This window comes from Pteronotus mesoamericanus, unplaced genomic scaffold, assembly GCF_021234165.1.
Source record: "Pteronotus mesoamericanus isolate MK-2021 breed Mesoamerican mustached bat unplaced genomic scaffold, CSHL_Meso_final scaffold_54, whole genome shotgun sequence".
Taxonomy (NCBI): domain Eukaryota; kingdom Metazoa; phylum Chordata; class Mammalia; order Chiroptera; family Mormoopidae; genus Pteronotus; species Pteronotus mesoamericanus.
Window position 1 is genome coordinate 66659471 of NW_026555321.1, and position 23177 is coordinate 66682647.

General features: G+C 36.1%; 1 protein-coding gene across 1 annotated transcript in view; it reads right to left on the minus strand.

Moving 5' to 3' along the window:
• Positions 1–18136: 18136 nt before the first annotated feature.
• The window catches only part of ZBTB10 (zinc finger and BTB domain containing 10), a 30272-nt gene continuing 25231 nt past the window's right edge, over positions 18137–23177 (minus strand). Inside the window, exon 6 of the mRNA XM_054595744.1 lies at positions 18137–22989. Coding sequence (XP_054451719.1) covers positions 22684–22989 — 306 coding nt within the window. The 3' untranslated portion in view covers positions 18137–22683. The remainder of the gene's footprint in view (positions 22990–23177) is intronic.

Below are 23177 nucleotides of genomic sequence, written 5' to 3' on the forward strand. Positions count from 1 at the left end.
AATTCGGATAGCAAGACTCGTAATGGAGAAGAGAATGTGAAAGTAAAATTGTCTGTCTTACTGGAACTGAAATGAAGGCAAAAGTATACTAAACTTGGGTTCTCTGACATGAATTTCTTCCTAATAAATGGCCAAGCAGTCTTATAAACAGCCTGGAGATTAGTTCCTTTAAGAGAGGAAATATTGAAAGTAGATGACTTTTAAAATAATCTTGGATTGGGAAACATCTTTTTATACAAGACACCAAAGGCAGAAACCATAAAAAAAATGATTTATATGGCCATTTACATACAAAAATCTATAGAGCAAAAAAGTAAGATAATAGATAAAACAAAGAGTTTTTGTTTGTGGTGTGGCATCACAGAATAACATACCTTTCTCTACTGCAAAGGGTTTTTTTGCATGTAATTAGTTTGTTGGGCTGAATTCATTCTGAGCCTCTGATCATGCTGCCAACCAGCTTATAAGTTGTTTGGGTAGGACCTTATAGAGATGGGCCTTTGTATTTACATTAAAATAACCTCTAACAAGGGTTTTCTTGAACAATAAAAATTATACTTCATCAGGTAGCAAATAAATTACAGGGATAGAGGCTAGTACTGTTCAAGAGGATTTGTGGTCTTCGAAGGCTCACAAATCTAGGGTTAAATTCTGATCCTGCACTTAGTAGCTGGCAGGTTGTTTACTTTTCTGACCCATACTTTTTTAATCTGTGGAATGGATCTAAGTGCCCATGACACAAGGTTTATATGATGATTAAATGACATAATTTATATTAGGCTCCTGGGAGAGTACTTGACAAAACATGTCTAAATACATGGTCACTATTAACACTCAGTATTCCTTGGTGGTGGTTAATTAAGAAAAAACAGCAATACTTAAGCAGTATGAATTATTGAAAAAGGAAGCATACATAGGATATCACTGTAAAAAGGACTTGACCCCATATTGCTAGACTTCACAGTGGAGGACGGAGCCATAAGTCAATGAGCATGGCAACCTCAGAAACCAAAAAAGAATGGATTGTAGATATGACAGCTGGAGTCCAAGAAGCCACACTGTACCATAAAAAGGAACCCGCATGTGAGGATGATGGAGTGGCAAGAGAGAAGGAGCTTGAGTCCATGATGACTTCATGAAGCTGCTCTGACAGCTCTGGGCTTCCAAACTTTTTAAATATATATATAAAAAAATAAATTCCTATCTTAGTTAACAATGACAAACAAAGCAGCATACATAATGAGGCTTGGGACTGTGGCTCCCAGAAGACAACAGTAAGGTAAGGCTTCCTTCTTCAATATCAAGTCAATTTTGTCTCAGTAGAAGTATAAAAGCAATGGGAAAGTTTTACAGGAAAAGAAAGAAAGGAACAGAAGTTATAAAATATACCAGGGCATTCAGTGAACATGTTCAGTTTCTGGATAAGTAGAATAGTTGTGATTCTAAAATAGAAATGAAGGTGTTCACCCTACCTTTTAATTTTAGTTTTAGGACATGGATTGGAACCATGTGATAGAAATAGCAAGCTAGGTCAGAGGTATGATTTTTACCTTTATTCTTTTGGGATTCTCTGTGCCATAAAAAGAATATTTTCCAAGAAGATTAGCATCTAACTGAAGGAAATTTAGTTGTGACACTGACATACTTCATAGCAAGAAATTAAAGTTTTGAGGGAAAGCATTCAGCTAGAAGAGGAGTCAGCAAAGTGAGACCCAAATTGAACCTGCCATCTGTGTTTGTGTGACTGGCACACTAAGAAGAGGGAAAATGATTTTACATTTTTGAATGGTTGAAGAACATTTTTTCATGACATGTGAACATTATATAAAATCATATTTCAGTCTGCATAAATAAAATTATAGTGGAACATAGCCACACTCATTTGCTAGGTATCATCTTTGGCTGCTTTTCCTCTGCAGGGGCAGAGTTGAGTAGTTGTCATGGAGACTGGATGGTCCACAAAGCCAAAAATATTTACTATGTGACCGTTTACAGAAAATGGTTGCTGAACACTGAGCTGGAGATAAGCCTAACTGGAAAGCAAAATAGATGATTATTTTAATAATTTTGAAGTGAGAAGGTCGTTATAAGCATACAATCAAATACAATGCAGCTGTTAAAATGATGAAGTAGACCCGTATTTATTAATATAAAAAAAGATGTTACTATATTGTTAAATGAAAATACGGCACACTATGATCACATTTTAAAAAATAAAATATAGATCAATCAATTGGTCAATGGACTGATAGCTTGGATAGACAGTCAACATATTTGCCACCAGTGGGCATAGGCCCTGAACTACCACAACACTTGCCAGTTGCAAATACCAATGGATGTGGTTCTTTATCAGCATATATCTCTGGAAACCAGCTCTGGGTGCACACATCTATGCCTGGACATTATTTGGAAGAATATACAACATATGTTAACAGTGATTGTCTCTGGGTGGTGGAATTGTTTTTTTATCAGTGTACATCCCTGAGAACCAGCCCTGGGTGTATGCATCTATGCATCTGTGTATTGACATTATTTGGAAAAATATACAACAAAATTATTAATGATGACTGTCTCTGGGTTATGGAACTGTGGGTAATTTTTCATGTCTCTTTTTTATTGACTCATAGTTTTATATATTTTCAGATATTTTTAAAACTAACAACATTATTACTCTTAAAATCAGAAAAAAGATATATATACTTGGAAAATGAAATAAAGCAAAGGAGAAGAAATCAACTAAATAATCAACCAAATAGCATGATTTCCATAAATGATGAAATGGAACTATGTTTGCTTTCTAAAATAATAAGAAATGCTTTGATTCTTAATTTTTATCATATAATTTTCTGATAAACTGTATATTGGAGAAAATTTGGAAAATATAGTAAAGGATAAAAAAAAACTATCCTAAAAGCATTTTGGTATATTTACTTTTTATACAAAATTGGGAGCATATTACAGCTTGCATCTTTTTTCTTAATATTTAGAAAAGATAATATATTATCAAACATTCTTTCAAAATGTTACTAATGAGTACCTAATAAAACGAGAATCTACCATTATTTATTTATTCCTACATTATTGGAAATTAAGTTATTTTTTGTTTTTCTCTTATAAATAACACTTTGAAAAACATCCTTGTATGAAAATCATCTCTGCGGAGGGACTGTTTTCCAGGAGTGCATTTTGGGGCATGGACATTTTTAACAACTCTTGAAAGGTACTGCCAGAGAGCCTCTTCCAATGTCCTTTGATCTTGACTCACCTAATACTGGCCAAATTAGAGTATTAAAATAAAAAAAAAATAACATCACCCTTTTTCTAGAATGTTTTAATTTATATTTGACAACTGCTTTCACTGACTTATTTGTGTATGTTTATTTACCATATGAATGACATTTTGATGGCAAGTGCTATCATAGCACTACACTGATGACAATTACCTAATAAGTAATGGGTCAGAAATTTTACCAGGTTTCTAAAAAACACTGGACAAGGATTTAGTCTCTGAAATATATAAAGAGCTTATATGACTCAACACTAGGAAGACAAACAATCCAATTAAAAAATGGGCAAAGGACCTGAATAGATACTTCTCCAGGGAGGACCTCCAGAGGGCCCATAGACATATGAAAAAATGCTCAACATCAGTTGCCATCAGAGGGCTGAAAAATAACATCGCAATGACAGATCACCTCACACCTACCAAAATGGCCATCATTAATAAATCAACAAACAACAAGTGCTGGCAAGGGTGTTGAGAAAAGGGAACCCCACTGCACTGTTGATGGAAATGCAGACTGGTGCAGTCCCTGTGGAAAACAGTGTGGAGTTTCCTCAAATAACTAAAAATGGAACAGCCTTTTGACCCAGCAATCCCACTGCTGGGAATATCCTCGAAAAATCCTGAAACACCACTCAAAAGAATTTATGCATCCTATGTTCATAGCAGCACTATTTATAATAGCTAAGAGTGGAAACAGCCTAACTGCCCATCAGTAGATGAGTGGATAAAAAAGATGTGGTATATCTACACAATGGAATACTGTGTAGCAGTAAAAAAGAAGGAATTCCTACCTTTTGTAACAGCATGGATGGAACTGGTGACTGTTATGCTAAGTGAAATAAGCCAGTTGGTGAAAGAAAAATACCGTATGATTTCACTTATAAGAGGAATCTAAGGAACAGAATAGAACCAGAGGCACAGACTCATGGAACAGACTGACATCTGAAAGAGGGGAGGGGAAGGCAGGGACTGATTGAAAGAAGGTAACGGGATTAATCAAAGAACACATATGCATGATCCATGAACATGGACAACGGTGTGGTTGTTGTCCACACTACATGGGGTCAGGGGATAGACTATGGATGGGGGTAGACTGGGTGGAGAGGGGGCCAGAAGGGGAAAAATTGGGACAACTGTAATAGTATAAACAATAAAATATTTAAATTTATTTTTAAGAATTGGTTTTTAAGGAATTTTATATATATATATATATATATATATATATATATATATATATATATATATCACTCTTATTTATGTAGAATTTTTTGTTTCTAAACATGTGATGGCCTTTTATCAATCCACAAGATGGGAGTATTCTGATCTTACAATATTTAAATTTTGGTTGTTAAAGTGGTATAGTTTTTAGTATTCATATTATACCTAGATCATAACAGTCCACTAAATCACTAAAGGAAAAGTACTACACTCAGTTTCTAGCTTATGATAATTACCATTGATATATATGTTTGCAAATTAACATTCAAAAGGACTTTTTTCTTGTATTATTTATTTTTTAATTATGTTTTATTGATTAAGTTATTACAGTTGTCCCAATTCTCCCCCTTTACCCCTTCTATCCAGCACCCGCCGCTCCTTCAGGTAATCCCTACACCATTGTTTATGTCCATGGATCATGCGTGTAAGTTCTTTGGCTACTCCATTTCTTATATTGTGCTTTATATCCCCATGGCTATTCTGTAACTACCAATTTGCACTTGTTAATTCCCTCACCTCTTTACCCATTCTTCCACACACAACCTCCCATCTTGCAACCTTTTTCTTAAGTAAGTCCCTTTAACATGTCATATAATGGCTTGGTGTTGATGAACACCTTTAGTTTTTTCTTGTCTGGGAAGCTTTTTATCTGCCCTTTGATTCTAAATAATAGCCTTGCCGGGTAGAGCAATCTTGGCTGTAGGCCCCTGATTTTCATGACTTTGAATATTTCTTGCTAATCTCTTCTAGCTTGCAAAGTTTCTTTTGAGAAATCAGATGACAGTCTTATGGGCACTCCCCTGTAGATAACTCTCTGCTTTTCTCTTGTGGCTTTTAAGATTCTTTCTCTATCTTTAACCTTTGGCATTTTAATTATGATGTGTTTTCAAGTGGGTCTCCTTTGTGTCCATCTTGTTTGGGACTCTGTGCTTCCTGGACTTGCATGTCTACTTGCCTCACCAAATTAGGAAAGTTTTCTTTCATTATTGTTTCAAATAGATATCCAATTTCTTGCTGTTTCTCTTCTCTTTCTGGCACCCCTATGATGAGAATGTTGGAATGCCTGAAGTTGTCCCATAGGTTGCTTACACTATTTTTTTTTTTGGATTCTTTTTTCTTGTTGTTGTTGTGATGTTGTTGTTTTTTCTTCCTTATATTCTAAATCATTGATTTGATTCTTTGCTTCATCTACTCTACTGTTTCCCTGTAAACTGTTCTTTATTTCAATTAGTGTATTTTTCATTTCTGGCTGGATCTTTTTTATGCTGTTGAGGTCCTCACTAAGTTGCTGGAGCATCCTTATAACCAGTGTTTGGAACTCTGCATCTTATAGATTGCTTATCTCCCTTTTCTTTTCCTGGAGTTTTGATTTGTTCTTTCTTTTGGGCCATTATCTCCTCTTTGTCTCCTTACTAGGCAGCCTCCCTGTGTTTATTTCTCTGTATTAGATAGAGCTGCTATGACTCTGGGTCTTTGTAGTATGGCCTAATATAATCGGTGTCCTGTAGGGTCCAGTGGCACAGTCTCCCCTATCCCCCAAGCTGGGTACATGAGGTATGCCCTTCGTGTAGGCTGAGTACACCCTACTCTTTTAGTTGAGCCTTGATTGCTGTTAGCAGATCAATGGGAGGGATTTACCCAGAGCAGTTAGCTGCAAAGTCTGTGACCACTGACCACCAACCTCTGCCCCCTGTGGAGCATCAGCTATGCAGGGGCAGGGTGGTAGTGCTCTCATATGGTCTATAGCTGTCCACTGGGTGCAGGCTCTGGGGTTTCCTGGATGGTGTAGGCCAAAGTCAGCCTCCACCTGTGCGCTGCCTGGGGCAACCATGTGTAAACTATAAAGCAATCTGCAGATGGCTGCTACTTGTGCTGGGCTTGGAAGTTCCCAGGTGAAGCCAAGCTGTGATCCTAGGTTTGCTGCAACCAGTGCTAGGCCTGAGGCCACTCAGCAGGAGTTACAGGAGCCAAGGGCTCACTGAAGCTGCCGTTGCTTGTTTCAAAGGGTTTAGGAAGTTGTGAAGCCAAGACCAGCCATTCATATGGCAAAGCCACTGTTAACAGCTTGGGTGGGCCAGCAAGTTGGGTGGGACAGAGCTTCTGGGGATCTCCAGGGTGGGGCAAACGGTGTTAGCCGGGTTGATAGAGTCTAAGATATGGTACCTGCTACCGGCTCTGCGGGGAGGTTTCAGAAGAGGGACAATGGCTTCTGCCGGCCTTTCTGCCTGAAAGAAAGCTGTCCCCAGCTCTTGCTTTGATGCCAGACACTTCAGTTCTTCCCTGTATGCTACTGATGCATTTCAAGCTGCTACCCTGGTGCTGAAGCTCAGAGGGATTGAGTCTGAGTAAGTCCATGTGTGGCTCCTTTAAGAGGAACTGCTTGGGACTCCAGAAGTTTCTTCCAACTCAATCCTTGCTGGTTTTTGCAGTCAGAAGTTATGGGGACTTATCTTCCTGGGACTATAACCCTGGGCTGGGGAGCTGGTAGTGGGCTGGGACTCCTTGCTCCTAAGGTATCCCTCCTGAATTTTTATCTACCACATGTGGATGTGGGACCAGCCCATTCCGCATCTCCACCTACTCCTACCAGTCTGTATGGATGTCGTTTCTTTAATTCCGTAGTTGTCAGACTTCCATTCAAAACAATTTCTGATGGTTCTGAGTGATGGCTGTTCTATAGTTTAGTTGTAATTTTGATGTGGTTGTGCAGGGAGGCAAGCCTCCATCTTGACTGGAAGTCAATGCTGTTCTCAGGACTTTATTTCTGTAGAATATTTTGCATGCAATTAGTATGTGGTACCATAGTGGCATGTTTGTTTACTTTTCAAAAAATCCAAAAACTTTAATATTTAGGCTTAGATGCTTTAATAAAGTAACTTAGAAAGAACTTTGACCATGGCTGGGTCACTTGGATGGTTGGAATGTCCCATACACCAAAAGGTTGCAGGTTCAATCCCCTGTCAGGGCACATACCTGGGTTTTGGGTTCAATTCCCAGTTGGGGCACATACAGGACTTATGGGAGGTAACCAGTAGATGTTTCTCTCATATGATGTCCCCCCCACCACCCCCAACTTCCCTCTCTCTCTAAAATCAATACACATATCCTCAGATAAGAATTTTTAAAAAGTCAAGCTTTTGAAACAAACACACATAACTAAGCCTTTCTCATCAAATCTTAACTGCTACCAATCACCATTATATAACCCTGGTATCATATCCAGTCTTAATTATAATGTTCCCTTTTACATTTCCGGGAATCTTAGAACAACAAAGTTCTTCAGTTGGCTTTCTTTCTCCGCTTCATGTGGACTGCTAAACCTAATTAAAACTCTTTCATGTAATTGAATCAATGGCTTTGGTTGTCTTTTTTAGCAAGCCCTGATCAGCTAGGAATAAGACAACTTAAAATTGGCTATTCTGTTCTCTCATTTCACAAAAGCAAAAACCAGGAGAAAAGAGGCATGTGGAGCTTACCATGCACTGTCACTATGAAACTGTCCAACGCCATCAGCAGGAGGTGGTTCTTTAAACTCTAAAGTATAAACTTCCTACTGAGAAGCACTATCCAAGTGTCACTGGACCCCGGCACCATGATTAATTCCCCTTAGCGCTGCCTGGCAATTTCTAAATTTACAAATAATTGGACAGGGAATGCATAAGAAATACTTTTAGGAATAAACTTTTTATTCACACACAGAACATTTTAGGAAATATTCAAACATTTTTATAAACAAAAATTTAATGGGTTCCCTGAAAATGGTCATATGAAGATCATTTCAATAGTACACACTAATGTGTATGCTGAATGAATGCTAAATAATCTCTCAAAAGGAATGCCCATCCATTTAAGGAAATCTAAATTTAAATACCAGTTTACAAGAACAAAGATTTTTTTTTTCATGTATTACAAATTATAAATTACTTGCTACTACTAACTCTCCATATATAGTGCATTAGAAATGTTAATTGGAACTGACAGGTAATTTCATAGCACATTCCTAAATATAGCCTTGGGCCTCTTTGACGTGTCTTAAGCAGGAACTACTCTGAGTCACTCAAAAAGTCTTGCACCTAACAGGAAAAACTTTAATTGCACTCAACTTTCCCTGGTAAAAATGGGCACAGCCCAGGAACTACTGATTACCTCCTGGCAAGAGAAACTGAAGAATCAGCTGGGGGTTGGGTGTGTGTGTTCCATTTTTAAAAGTTTGGGCATTCACCCAGCCCTTTGGCTATGACATTCCTGGACAGGGCACGCTGTTAAGAGGAAATAGTGAAGGTTATTCAAACCACTGAATTCTCTGCTACAATGTGGAAACTGGCAGACTTACCCCAAGCCTAAGTATTCTACCCTCTCTCTCCTCCACCTGTCCCACACATCTAAACTATTAGGTCTCAGAATAGACATTATTTTAGGTCTTTGTTCCAGTAGGCAGAGAGAAACTTAAAAATTCTAACTGTCCTGATTATGAGGATTGTATAGTGTTTGTAATGATCTACTTATAAATTTATACAAATTACAAATATGTAATACAGAAACAAAAATCCTCTATTAGTAGTTGGTGAGAATGAGAATGCTGCAGTTATTTTTGTTTCTAGAATAGCTTCATCATGAAAAATTACATCCAGGACTATGATAATTTGGTGTTTTTCTACTACCAACATCCAAACAAGTATTTGACAACACTTTTAGACCTGGGGAGACTTCCTAACAGAAGCGTGAGGTCACAGATGTCTCAACTAAAAGTAGGGGCAGTAAATAGGTCTCATCTTGAATGCCGACACCAAACGGTCTATATGGCACCTTGTGGAGTTGGTGAACAGTGAGACACAATTTTTAGCCATTAGCCTGTCTGCCTCAGGCGCAGAAGTCCAGGTGGTGGCACACTTACCTTGGATTTGCTCTTCCTGCCTTAAACTAAGATATTAATTGGCACACCCAGATTTGAGTCCAGCATCTGTCAATTAGCAGCTGTGGCCCCTTGGACAAGTTACGTAATCTCTTTAAGTTTCAGTTTCCTCATTTGTAGTATAGGGATAATAAAAATGCTTGATCTTATAGGTTTTTAAAAAAAATGGGTTAATGTTAGAAAATATTTAAAGCAGGGTCTGGCACATGGTTGGCACTTGATAAACAAAAGTTACTATTACTGTTATTGTTGTCATCATCCATGAATGTCTTAAAACATTTTTTTAAAGCACTGGGCCCTGAAAGCATAGCAAGATAAAAGGGAAACTGCTGGAAAGGCTTGGATCAAGCCCAGGGCCCCACCTGCTCTACGCCAGCAAACCCCACACCCAGAGAGACATCTTCAAAGAACCTCTAGTATCCCAGAGCACAGTTTGAAAATCCCTGAAGAAGGTTATTTACAAGTGAAAACAATGCCCTTCTTTTGAGGTTTGCTCTGTGTTTGTTAGCCAGTTAGGTTTAAAGAGGAAAGGTCATATTCAGGGCAAAATGGCCAAATTTAAGACACAAAGAAAAACACACTGTGAAGAAAGTGTTCCCCCAAGTAAGGTATTGAAAATCAGGCAGGTATCCTACATGGCTACCAGTAGGATAAAATTTTTTTAATTGAGATTATTTTTGGCAAATAATATAGGATTAAAATTCACTTATGGTTAACTTGAGGATAAAGTGGATCCTTACTTAGCTTTATATTTATATCTAAAAACATGCCTAGATTTCAGCCAGAAGAAACAACTCCCAGTTGGTCTGGACACATTCTTCAATTCACCAAATTTACCTGATCAAATAGGTAAAATTCATATGAAGTTTGGTAGTTTATTCTTAAACCTTTCTAAGTCACATCTATGAATCATGAAAACTTTTGCTTGAGGAATCAATCCTCTTGTCAATCGATTGGGCCTTATGAGACTTACAGAAAGTCCCTTCTCTGATGTCCATGAATGAGACAGCCATGTGAATGAGTTATAACTTTACTTTTTGGAAGCCTTGGAAGTCTTTCAAGTCTTAAACCAAAATACTGAAGGCCTTAAACATATACCATATTCTAATATTAATCCCACAATGAAATACTTTAAACAAATTTACATAGTAAATTTGATTACATAGTACATTAATCCTTAGTTTCAACTGCTTAAGATTTCTAATGGCATGATTAAGTTTGCTTTCTGTGTGTACATGTGGCTACAAAAATAAAACTGAAGTCTCTTAGGATAAGCAAAATGCTATATTTTGCCTTTGCAGTTGCCTCATTAATCATCTCCAAAAACGAGTTATTTTGATAAAAGCAGGAATATAAGAAAAAATGTTGTTAAAACGTAGGACATTAATGATGGTATGATCTATTGGAAAAATTCTCAAATCTGATTTTTCAAGTCGCTTCCTGTATATATGCAAAAAATGGACTTTTACAGTGGCAAACCAGCTAATGCAGTTATTCACTATTTGCTTGCAAAAAATATGTCTGCATCATTTATACTTAGTTTCCCAAAAATGGACATTCTGAGGTCTGGATCAGAGTCACAATCATAATATAAAGAAAACTGCTTACATTAAATGTAAAAGTTATAACTAATTGGTGTATGTGAGTGATAAGTGCTTAAAGAGTAAAATCATCCCTTCTTTTTCTTTTATGTCCATAAATGGCTGAAAATGGCAGTGAAATGCATCACCTACACAGGTGGAATATGCTAGGATTCTCAGGTCTTGTATTCTTGGATTTTTTTGCTGAGACAGAGATGAAGAATGTCATAGTAACTTTCAAACAGCATGCAATCAACTTCATGAAAGGCATTTTGGTAATTACTTTTATGGAATCCCCTTACTCTAAAGTTCAAACATTGAGAAAAAAAATACTATGCTAATAAGCATTTAATAATTTTTAGGAGGTCCACTGGCTACTTAATGAGGACACTGTTCCCATTCTCCCATCTTAGTGATATAAATGTACTAGGACTATACTCATAATCTTTTTTCAAAACATATGTATAAGAAATAACAAAGCAGCTGTAATTATGAATCTGTCTTGCTATGTAAAGGAGAGGAATGGGTTGGGCCTGAGGGCTGAAGTTTTATAAGAATTTAATATAAATGAAATATTTCTCACATCTTTCAGATCTAAATGCAATTACAAGAAAAAATAACTCTCATCTTCCTTGCAATACATTTTCTAAAGGGAGTTGTATCATTAAACTTATATATGGTAAAATTATACTGCATTAAGTCAATTAATTATAAAATTCTTGAAAGCCTAGGATTAAGCAACATTAACATTTTAATATCAAGCTGCAAACTTACTCTTATCTTGAAAAAGTATAATCTTATGTTAAGTGTATTGCCTGCAAATTAACATTCTACTTTTAAGAAATATTTCTGAATTTTTATTTAAATCTCTCTTTGGGCATTAGTTTTCCATGTTAAATATTTGATTCTTAGCCTTAAGATCAAAAGTGGAACATTAAACCAGTAAATGATAGACAGTATGGGATTTTGATATTATTCTTACATAAATGAAAACACAGAATACTGTTTCTTAGGAATGAAAAAAACTTAAGGCCCTAAGGTCTCCTCAAATACAGTGTACCTTCTTTCCAATTTCCACTGTTACACAGACCATTATGTGGAACGATATAAATTTCTGTGGCATCGAGAGATGGAATAAGCAGATTTCAACTCTACTCAGCTTAGAGAACAAATAGAAGAGTCTCAAGCTCAGATGACCTGCTTTATGAACATTCATGGAGTGTGTTGGGAGGCTGGCTAAACATGAATACAGTCCTTGTTTTTAAGGTTCCTTCAGCTCAAACATTCGATTAGTCAGTTTAAATAACAGAGATATATACGTGCTGATATGACCTGACAAAGTCAGTCAGACACCACCTCATCAAATAGTGTGAACATGGCAAGAATGCATTAAATATCTTCAGAAAAATCAGTTATAAGGGTGACTTTGCTAGGCATATCAGCTCATGGCGAGAGTTCATACAGTTAATGTCTACAGAGCTTTCTGATCAGCCAAAAGGAATGAAAGAACCAAGACCCTAATTAGGACTGACTAAAAATCCTTTGTGCTTCAAACAATGCATGTATTATTTAAACAAATATTTGTTAACTTTGAAGAGAGGTCAGTGATGAAAGTCACCAAGATTTAAGTCACTGTGATCATTTAGGACTGAATAACACCAAGGGAAAGAACATTGGGAGAGTGCCCCCTCAAATAATTAAGGGAATATCATGCTTATGGGGTCAAAAGGGGAGAGTTGAATGAAGGAAATCAGTTATTAACAGTGCCAAATGATGTAGAGGCGAGGATTTGACTAGTAGTCATTAGTGGCCTTTACGAGGGTAGTTTCATTCAAATACTGAAGCTCCTCTAGATTGCAGTAGGTGCAGGAGTGAACAGGAGGCTCAGATGGAAACCCTATTGTAGCCACAGCACCCACAGTTCTTCTGAGTGCCATCAGATGTCCTTTCAGAATAGATCTAATATCCCCAATGGGAGAGAGTCCCTTAGAATCAGACCATCTGTTCTGATTAATCTGAATCTTAATAAGGAAAAAACTCTCGAAACTATTTTAGGTCAATGTTGAATTGTTTTAAATAGAAAAAATTTTTGAGAATTTTTAAAAAGTTTATTTCTGTCAAACTGATGACATAGGCTGTGGAGCAATATCTAAAATGCTCTTTAAATGGAAATTTTGACTAGAATTGTGCTATTTCAATACCTGGTTTGACACACGAGAGACTGAGCAACACACAGGCCACCAGGTTGTCCTTAGTAGGGCTCACAATGGGGAATCAATGTGTCTGAAACAATGACAGACTTCCAGTTCCGTTTGACAGTCTTTGATCTTGGGAATTTATTTCACGAGGCTTGATGGAACGTGTTCAGGTCAGATACATTGGTTCAATTACTCACTAGGTCAGCATTTTCAAGCTATATCCAAGTGACTGACAAGTCTAATTTACTGACACCTTTTAAGAATGTAGATATTAATGAAAGACCCCCAAATAGCTTATATTCTAAAGTCTGAATTAGATTAATCTCTGAATGGACTTCTGAACTGGATGTATTCTTTACTTCTCTTGTTCAGGAACCAGGGAGTGTGTAGGGGCACCTTGTGCACTGGGATGCGGTATTTAACTTAATTCTTATGAATGGCTTATTATTTAACCAGAGCCAAGATGGTTAAGGTTTTTACCCTTCTCAGCTAAAATGATGTTACCAGAGCATTGAATCTTGTTGCTACTGCAGATTTGTAATTCTGGAAAGGACAGAATTCATTGATGTCAAGAAGGCACATCATTCTTCAGTGTGTGTACTGACAGGACAGAAAGGTCGGGGGAGAGATGGATGCAGTGGGAACTTACAGAGCGGGGGTCAGCAAACAGCAGCCCTTAATGTCCTCAGTGAAGTTTTATCAGAATACAGTCATGCTATTCATTTACCTGGTTTATGGCTGCTTTTGTGGTACAAAAACAGCAAAGCTGACTAGTTGTGATGGAGACCTTATGGCCCTCAAAGCCAAAAAAATGTACTGTCTGGTCGTATCAGAAAAAGTCTGCTGACTCCTATCACAAACTATTAGAATCTTAACTGAGAGCAAACTATAAAACACACACACAAACCCACATGTGTGCCTGTAAGCAACAGATGATTGGGGATTTTGAACACTGATTAGGTATTTGCTATTGAGAGATTTTGGTGACGTGTAAATATGCTATGCTAAAAAAGCACAAGAGAATTGAGTGGAGGTAGTTAAGCTATCACTTTCCTCAAGAATAACCTGGGGGGGGGGGGGCGGGACTCAGAAGCTTCTTGATTTCATCCTTTGAGAGAAGGTGATGTGGAATGAACATTAACTTCAACTGACTGCAATCTTTACTGAACTGCTTTATTGGATAGGAAATCTCCACTAGATCAATGTCCCTTCATCTAGGCCTGCACATCTTAAATTAAGGTGTCAGTTTCCCTGAGTACATAAATGGTTCTAGGGGGAAAAAAAAAAGAACTTTTCTAATCCTAGAGAGTGGTCCAACAGAGCTGACAGAACCAGGGAGGCACTAAAAAAGTAACCTATGTGTATTTCTATCCCAGAAAAAGGTACATATGGCTCTCATAAACATTTTTGTTTGCCAATTAAGACAAAAGTATTAAGGTCCCTGCAAAAAATTATGTAGGTAACACACTTTTCCCAAATATTTATTTTCAAGGTGGGTAGTATTCTATCAGGTTGAAGGGGAACAATGCAAAGTGCTGTGTATGCATTAGTTTACCTTAGTCTGTACTATTTCATTTTTAGTCATCCTACCTGTCCTCTCCTCCCAATTATTCCCACTTTTCAAAACTGCTGAAATGAAGGGTCTTTTTGATATAGCTCCCTGCTTGTTTAATCTTGTAGCTTTTCCCATTCCCAAATGGTTTGTAGAAATAGCTGAGAACATAATGTTTAGTGTGTTCTCATTGGCCATCACAGGTAACCATTTTCTCACAAATGGTTATTTATGTGCATCCGTGGAATCCATGTGTGGCCAAAGGAGGGGTCCATAGATCGAAATGGGGCTTGAAATGAGAGCTCCCTTCTGAGTTTGGTGAGTCACCCACAGTAACAAAGAAAAGCTGACAGACTACAGCAGTCGTCTACCTTCAGAAGGCGAACCTGAAGTCTAGGGCAGGATTCTAATCATCTCTAAGCCTGCATAATAAAATCTTAAAAAGAGGCAAACTGAGGAACACCAATGAAAGATAAACCATACCTACATATACAAAACTACTTGTTTACACAGCCTGTAAGTAATAGCTTAAATTTCTTTTGTCATAATGGGGATAAGGCTCTCAGAGGTTATCCAATTCTATAATTGACATTCTTTGGAATGAGCTAATTGTTTTACCTAATGATTTAGATAACAATTACCCATATTTTGCTGTGTATAATGAACAGTTTTTTTGCTGTGTATAATGAACACATTTTTGAGGGGAAAATAAGGGTGCGCATTATACATGTGTAGAACTAATTCTGTGTCTATATAAATGTTAATTCTTTTATTTATGCTTATGCATTAAAAGTGTAACTCTAGAAAGCAATTATCAATATCCATATGCAAAATAATTCCCGGGAATACAACAATCATTTTGTTTCTAAACATAAATAATTGAATTAAATTGAAAAGACCTTTTTCCTGAAAGTTTGGGCCAAAAACATGGGCATGCACTATACACTAGAAGTGCATTACACATGGCAAAATATGGTACTTGACAAATTAGAGCAGTAAAACCTATGTCTCTATGTAAATATCATCATTCCAATTTAGGAATCCAGGAGGATGAGTCAACAATAGGGATGAGGCGACAGAAGTATTCAGCTCCATGAATCTTTCACAGGAACACGTATTTGTTTCATATGGTAAAACATAAATGCCATCACCTAACATGCCTCTTCACAGATACACAAATCCTACTGGCAACTTAAACATCAGCTCCAAGTACTTTTACTGATGGATTGTGCATGCTATATCAAGGAACAAACTACAATAGGGCTTTCTTCCTAGTTTTGCATATCTTCCTCATATACACTGAATATTAGATATTTACATGTTAGCAGTGGCTACACCAATCATCCTAAAACAGATATTTTGCTGCAAACAGGTAATACTCAACCTTGTCACTAAGTATTCTGAGTTATGGAGATGTTGTATATTAAAAAATCACCAGACTCTGAGATTTCTAAATATTTTGCTATAGTTTGGGTTTGGTCATTGTCTTTGGGTATGGTCACCTATGGGTGTACTGGGGGAAAGGGTCTCAAAGGCCCAGGATGCATGATATCATGTGCTTGGCCACACAAACTACTTCTAGACGAAGTTAGTTTGACAGCTACAAACCATTAGACACTAGCAGGCAAAGTCCTTAAGTTACTGATGACTAACTATCATTCACTTAAATATTGAGCTCAGACTATGTACCAGGTATTGTATTTGAATATACTTTGTAGTTACAGTCTAATTTTAGTTCCCCAAATCTAAAACATTTATTGAATAAGCTTGATGTAGGAAGAAATATTAAAATGGAAGTTCAGGGGCCCTGGGTCCTAAAATTCATGGCAAAGTCACTGTAACAGCCTCTCTGGAAATCAATTCTTTATTACTCTCGTTTCTTCAAACTTAAAAAAATTATGTATTCTTCTCTCACCAGCTGTTGGGACATGTGCCAAGTAAGATCGTCTTTTGTGTATCTTTTACTAAGATTCAAATATGTACTTAATTGTGCTTGGAAGGTAAGATAAATGTTTTCATATTGCCAGACTTTGGTGATGTTGGAAAAATGAAAAAAATATCTGGCTGACGGTTAGGTGGTAGTATTCATAGCAAGTAAGGCACTGTGCAGCTATGGAGCATTATTTTTTACTCACTTTAATCAATTTAATAGATATCCTGTAGTTCACTTTTTATTTCTTCCTGTAGTACAAAAATCAAAGTTATGACAGACTAAGGCCTGAAGGACCTCTGATTTCCTATCTAACCACAGATCCAATAAACAAATTTGTGATGACTTGCAGTAAAAAAGAAAAAAAGCTCAACAGCGATTTTTTTCCCATAAAGTGAAACATGATTTCTATATTTTAATTGTGCCCTTTTTGGTGTCAAAACATCCTTCCTGGGATATTTATACATACATAATCTTATCAATGTTTTTAATAAAGCAAAACAAAAAAAATGGCACCTACAATGGTCTGAAAAATTTAAAACAAAATACAGCACCCTTCAATAGAAATTTTTGGTCAATATTGTCTTAGCCAAATGCCTGTCAGGTAGTCATTCACTCCATCAAGAACATCTCCAGTGGTAGATCTGGGTTTTTTTCTCAGGCAATCCCATTTCATCTTTGGGTAATTATTAAAAACTGCCCTATAATCTTGAGTTAAGTGGTCTCAATCACTTGGAACCATGCAGTATACACCTAATGTTTTCTGTCTCTTGACAGTTTTTTTACAAGGTTACAGAAACTGGGCATTATATGCTACATGGGCTCCCCACCCCCTCCTTTAATTTGCTCTTCTCCCAACTAAATCACAACTCTCATTCCTTTAGTAAAGCATGAACATCTGGTCATTCTGTAATCTCCTTTGTTCTACTGTTAACACCACAAAAACCTAAAAAAAACTAGTTAAGTGTGTTTATCCATATTATTAAAGTTTTAAAGACTTGAAATTTATGTATTTATAACAACCCATTAATCTGCTAATATGCAGTAAATATAGGATGAAGGGATTTACCTTTGCTTTTCAACCCATTTGTTCCCAAATTATGAACACATGTAAATTACAGGGGAAATATTTTAATGTTTTCTAAAACCTGTAAAGAATCCTTCAAGTAATCATGATAAATGACATGCTGATTACAAATCACTGCTGCTCTGAAGTAGCTCTCCAAGCAATACTAGGAGGTAGTTTGAGTCACTTATTCACGTTATAAAAGCATACAAACAGGAACCCTTAAAATACTCTGTAATTCAAACTTGTAAACCTTAAGTACAAAGATATCTGAATTATACAATAAAAGTCTAAGTTTACAAACATGTTCCCCTACCCCAATTTGTCTAATTTTATACACTTTAAATGCAAAGAAATCTGAATTAAATGCCAGAGTCAACAAAATTCACAAGCCAGAAGCAGTTTAGTGCTCACAAGTTTATATTTTTAGGTTTGATAGATTCTTGTGTATTTTCTAAATACACAGACAAACAGTTTTGGAAGTTTACATACATGTCTTAGGACACTTATACTAGGTAGGTAAATTACATTAAAAAATTGGTCTTCGTAAAAGATCTTCCCAAAGAGCTTTTACAAACAGCAGGCAGAAGAAAGTGTTCTTTTTATGTTTACAGTGTTTAAATGCTGATTCTCCCATTTCATAATGGCCTCAACCATCCCTCTCCTCAACCCAAAATTTTGTTCTCAATAGCCAGTGTACTCCAAAATATAAGTACCCAATGTCAACAAATTCAGGGCTTAATGTGTGCTTATCCCTGACACATCTTAAACTAGAACTGTTCAACTTCACTCGAAAGCAGGGATACAGCAGGAACAAAGCTTTCCGTTTTAAATCCTAAAGTGACTAAGAAAAATCACCTGTTTTAAGCATGTGTACTGTATTATGTACCATAGTTAAGTTTAAGGATCTGGGTGACTGAACGGCACAAAAACTGGGGTTCCTATTTAGTTCTTCAATTAAAAACCATCCACTTAAAAATGAAAATGCCACAGCCAATTCATAGCATGTGCCACACTGTTGGGTGTCTTATTTGTAGTTAGGTGACAAAACAATGGCTGTATCAGGAGGAAAGAGTCGTGAGGATATTTGGGGGAGAAAGGATTAGACACTCCAATTCCTAACATAGCTGTTTTAAAGGGAAAATGTGTCTCCATAGAAGACTCCTTAAAGAGCTGAAATTCTACAAAAGCTGTTTAAGGAGGCAGCAATAGAGCCCCTAAAAAGTGCCTGGGCTTCAGATGAGACCTGGCCAAAGCCAGCTCTGCCCCTTGTTGCAGTGTTACATTAGGCAAGTTACAGCAGGTGGCTGCTCTGGAGCCTTTCCTCCTCTATAAAATGGAGACAATAGCACCTACCTTAGAGGGTAACAGGTAAAATAAAGCGCAACGGCACGTGTAGGCACTAAAAAATGGTAGCTTTTGGAATCATTATTCAGAAAAATAAACTCTTCATTCTATGTTGACAAAGTCCTAAAAATATAAATAAAGCTTATCAAAGTTTAAAATTTATGATTTTTAAAACCCATATTCCTCATACTTTCCCCATGATTATACTGCTCCAGTTATTTTCAGGCCTTATACACACTGTAGTGAGAGAAGTTTCCAAGCCCTGATCCTTTCATTTCCTCTTTTCCCCCTTTCTCATTTCTTTTCCTCTTGGTTCACATCTATTATTAAACTGTGAGATACTGTTCTTAAGCGCTTCACATGAGATTACTCATTCATCTCACTCATTAGGATGGCTATACCCAAACCAGCTAGTGTTCTCCCCCTAAATTTCAAAGCTACTCATGAATGTTCAGTTCCCCTTCCCATGTTTCTTATTCTTTCAGTTTAGTTGCTAGGGTATTGAATTTAGCAAAACATGTAGTGAATATAAAAAACGAGGGCCAAAAACAATGACAAAGAGGGAACTATATGGAGGTAACTGTCTGTGAGAAGCCTAAGAACTAATCTATGATCTTGATTTATGAGAGGGTCTGTTGCTACAGAGCAAATAGGAAGAAATAGTCTATACTCTTCCCTTTCATTAAAATTAAAAGCTCTAAAATATTTCTCATGTAAAATATGTTACAAGAGAAAAATTCAGCAAATGTGTAACACATAATTCTGCCAGGGCTCCACAGACAAAATTATGAGTATTCTCCATTGTTACCTCAGAGACCAATCATAAGTTCTTAGTATCTATCAACTTCCTGAAATGTACTGTAAGTCAGAAAAAGAATATACTTAAAAAAATAGAAACGTCCAGTAGTATACCTTAGTACTAAAACTATTTTTTTAAAAAAGATCTAGAGGGGTAAAGGCAGTCCCTCGAGATCATGGAACAAAATAAGTTAGGCAGTCAGCAAGTAGAAAAATCTGTCAATTCTGTTTCTGGTAAAACGTTTACTTTAAAGAAGAAATTTTTATATAGGCTGAGGCTAATATATTCAAGAGTATAAACATTTTTCCTTTGGATTACCTTTCTAAAAACAAAATTGTAAAGTATCATATTTCAGTTGACTAAAAATATAGCCAAATCTGTCACAACACAACATAAAAGGTAATGGACAATTATAGAATATTTTAAATTAACAGTAACAAGCCATCTACATCAAACCTTGTTTCCAACTAAAACCAAACAAAAGCACAACAATCCCGTAGTGTACCAAGTGTGTGTTTCAATTTACTGTATGCAATCTAACAAAAATTTGGTCATAATTTACCAGATATACATAAATGATTTAAGCAGTCAAAGTAAATTCAGCTTAAAGAGAGTAAGTTCATATCTTGAGGAAAAGTAAAAGTACATAAGAATGTAAAGCCAAGTCCAGTTTCTATGCAGTAAGTGAACTGTAGTCTAATAAAGCAGATTTAGGTGGTTTTCAGATATATATTTTTTCTCTTTAATATATATTTATATATAGACAGATCTACCAATTGTAAACTATGGTTTATTTTAAAGGGGGGGGGGATAAATGGTATGAAAGAAATCTTTATACTATACTTACATATTCACAATGCAGAACATTTTACGCTTAAAATACTTTTTCATTCATAGTATCTTTGCCAAACAAACATCTACTTTGGACCCCACCAGAACTACATTTTACTCATTTATCTAGAACATTGAGAATAAGATGTACTCTGAGAATAAGATATACTCTTCAGCCCTAAACAAAAATCAAACCAAAACTATTCATGTCAGTTTTACATTTATGTATAAACTATAATAAAGTTTAGATAACGAAAGATGCATCTAACCATGTACCTGTACTTTACATCTTTGATTGATCCAAGCAGAAACATCAATGTCTTTAACATTTAATCATTATTCTATTGAAATCAGAAAAAGTGAGAAAGCTTGTCTCTTGTATGTATCAATGTTTTGACTTTGATCAGATGGAGCACCAAAAGAATTGTCTGTGAAAGTGTACTTTGCAACTTTTCTCACACGACTAGCATAATTTAGTTACCTGATATAAAATAGGAAAATATACTCAATTTCTATTTAAAAGAAAGTTGAAAATATGATATCCCTTACTCTTATATAATATACAATATGTTCCTGATAAATGTTGTGCATGTTAATATTAATTATGTGAAATGCTGCTGTGAGTTTTACAATCAGCTAATTCATCTATCATCAGGCTAAATAAATCTGACAATTTCTACTTTGTAATACATCACGGCTTATACCCTGGAAAATTTCGTTAACAATAAATTGTAAAGCCTCTCAATATTTTATTTGTAAGACTTTTGCAGATTGCTCAATCATCATGACTACTAGGAAAACTATGTATCAAGGTGAAAAACTGTCTTCATAATTTTAAAACACTCAATATCCCAGTAAGTATGAAACAAAAGAGAATGCAATTTTTGTGTTAATTTTAATAATAAAAGGGCACAAGAGTAAAAACCTGATATTTCACTTATGTTGCATAACAAGCTAACCAAACTGGACATGGAGTATAAACTTAAATCATTTTACTTATTGTTTCTATGACTCTTCTTTTGATTAGATTCTGTTTTTTTTCAAATAGGACTGAGGTATAGTACACTGGCAAAAATAAAAAGAGGCAAACAAGAATAGTGCCAAAGTAACAGATACCCAAAACCAAAACCATGTCAGAAAACATCATATAGTAACCATTTATCAGATTAGAGCAGCAGGAGAAAGTTACTTCTAAATCATAATCATTTAGTGGTATTTGTCAACTTCACCACGGTAACTTTGTAACATCATTCTTCATTTGTGAAGTAGTAAAATTCATGTCAAAAAGGAAGGGGGAATGGAGGAAGTCAGTTAGTTCATTCCAATAAATTACCTCTCCAGTTCTTATAAACATGCCCATCAGCGCAAAATTAAGAAATACCTAAGACTAGAAGAGACTTGGTTTAACTTATAAAGCAAATTAAAATGGAAAATACAGGTAAGTACAACCAATGGGGTTGAAAAGACCCCTCACTGAAAATCTGTATTAAAAAAAATAAAATTAATAAAAATAAAAATTGAAACAAAACTCTACTAGTACAAACTAGCCTGAGTGGTTTGATGGACAAAATAATTGGGCCAGCTGTCATTGTCTTCTCATAAATGGATTTTCTTCATTCATGTTACACTGGTACATGAATGTCAGCTCTTTAAGGACAGGTACTCCATTTTCATAAGACCCAAAGAATTATTGTATATCCTATAAATAAAAAATATTTTTACTTTGATAACTGACTGAAGTTGTGGAACTCCATGTAATCCAACCACAAGGTTGTTTGCTGTACAGTCCTGTGCAAATATAAAAAAAAATTTTTTTGCTATAAGGCTTTGACCCTACAGTTTTCACAGCAACAAAACTACCATCCAGCATGTACCATATTTTGCAAGCCTTCAAGTTCAACAATTCAAATTGTCGATTAATATTATGTCCAAATGCAGCATCCTTGAGGAGTATAGTAGGCCAGTTAATCATCTAGAGACATACAAACATCTCCTGACTCATCCCATCGAGACGGGTCGTTCTGATCATCTCCATCATCGGCCAGCTCTTCATCAGCTTCTCCTACTTCGTTCTCCTCATATTCTTCATCCCGAGGGAAATCTGTATCCTGTCCCTGATCTACACCTTCTTGCCCTCCTGGCTGTGATTTATCTGCACAGTCTACACAAACACCATAGCGTCGAGATCCATGTCTTATTCCAACACTGGCTGCTAACATGAAGATCTTCTTACACACCATACATTTGTACTTTTTATCCTTTTTATGCACCTAATTGAAGGGGGAAAAATCCAGTAAGGACAGTGTAGACAATATAATGCATTTGAACCACTAAAATTTAATCACTTGTTTAACCGTGAGTGAATATACCACTGTTTTGCTGTATAAACTTCAGTATCAGTTCATAAATTATATTCTTTCCACGTAAGATTCAACTTTCTTTAAAACTGCGTAACATT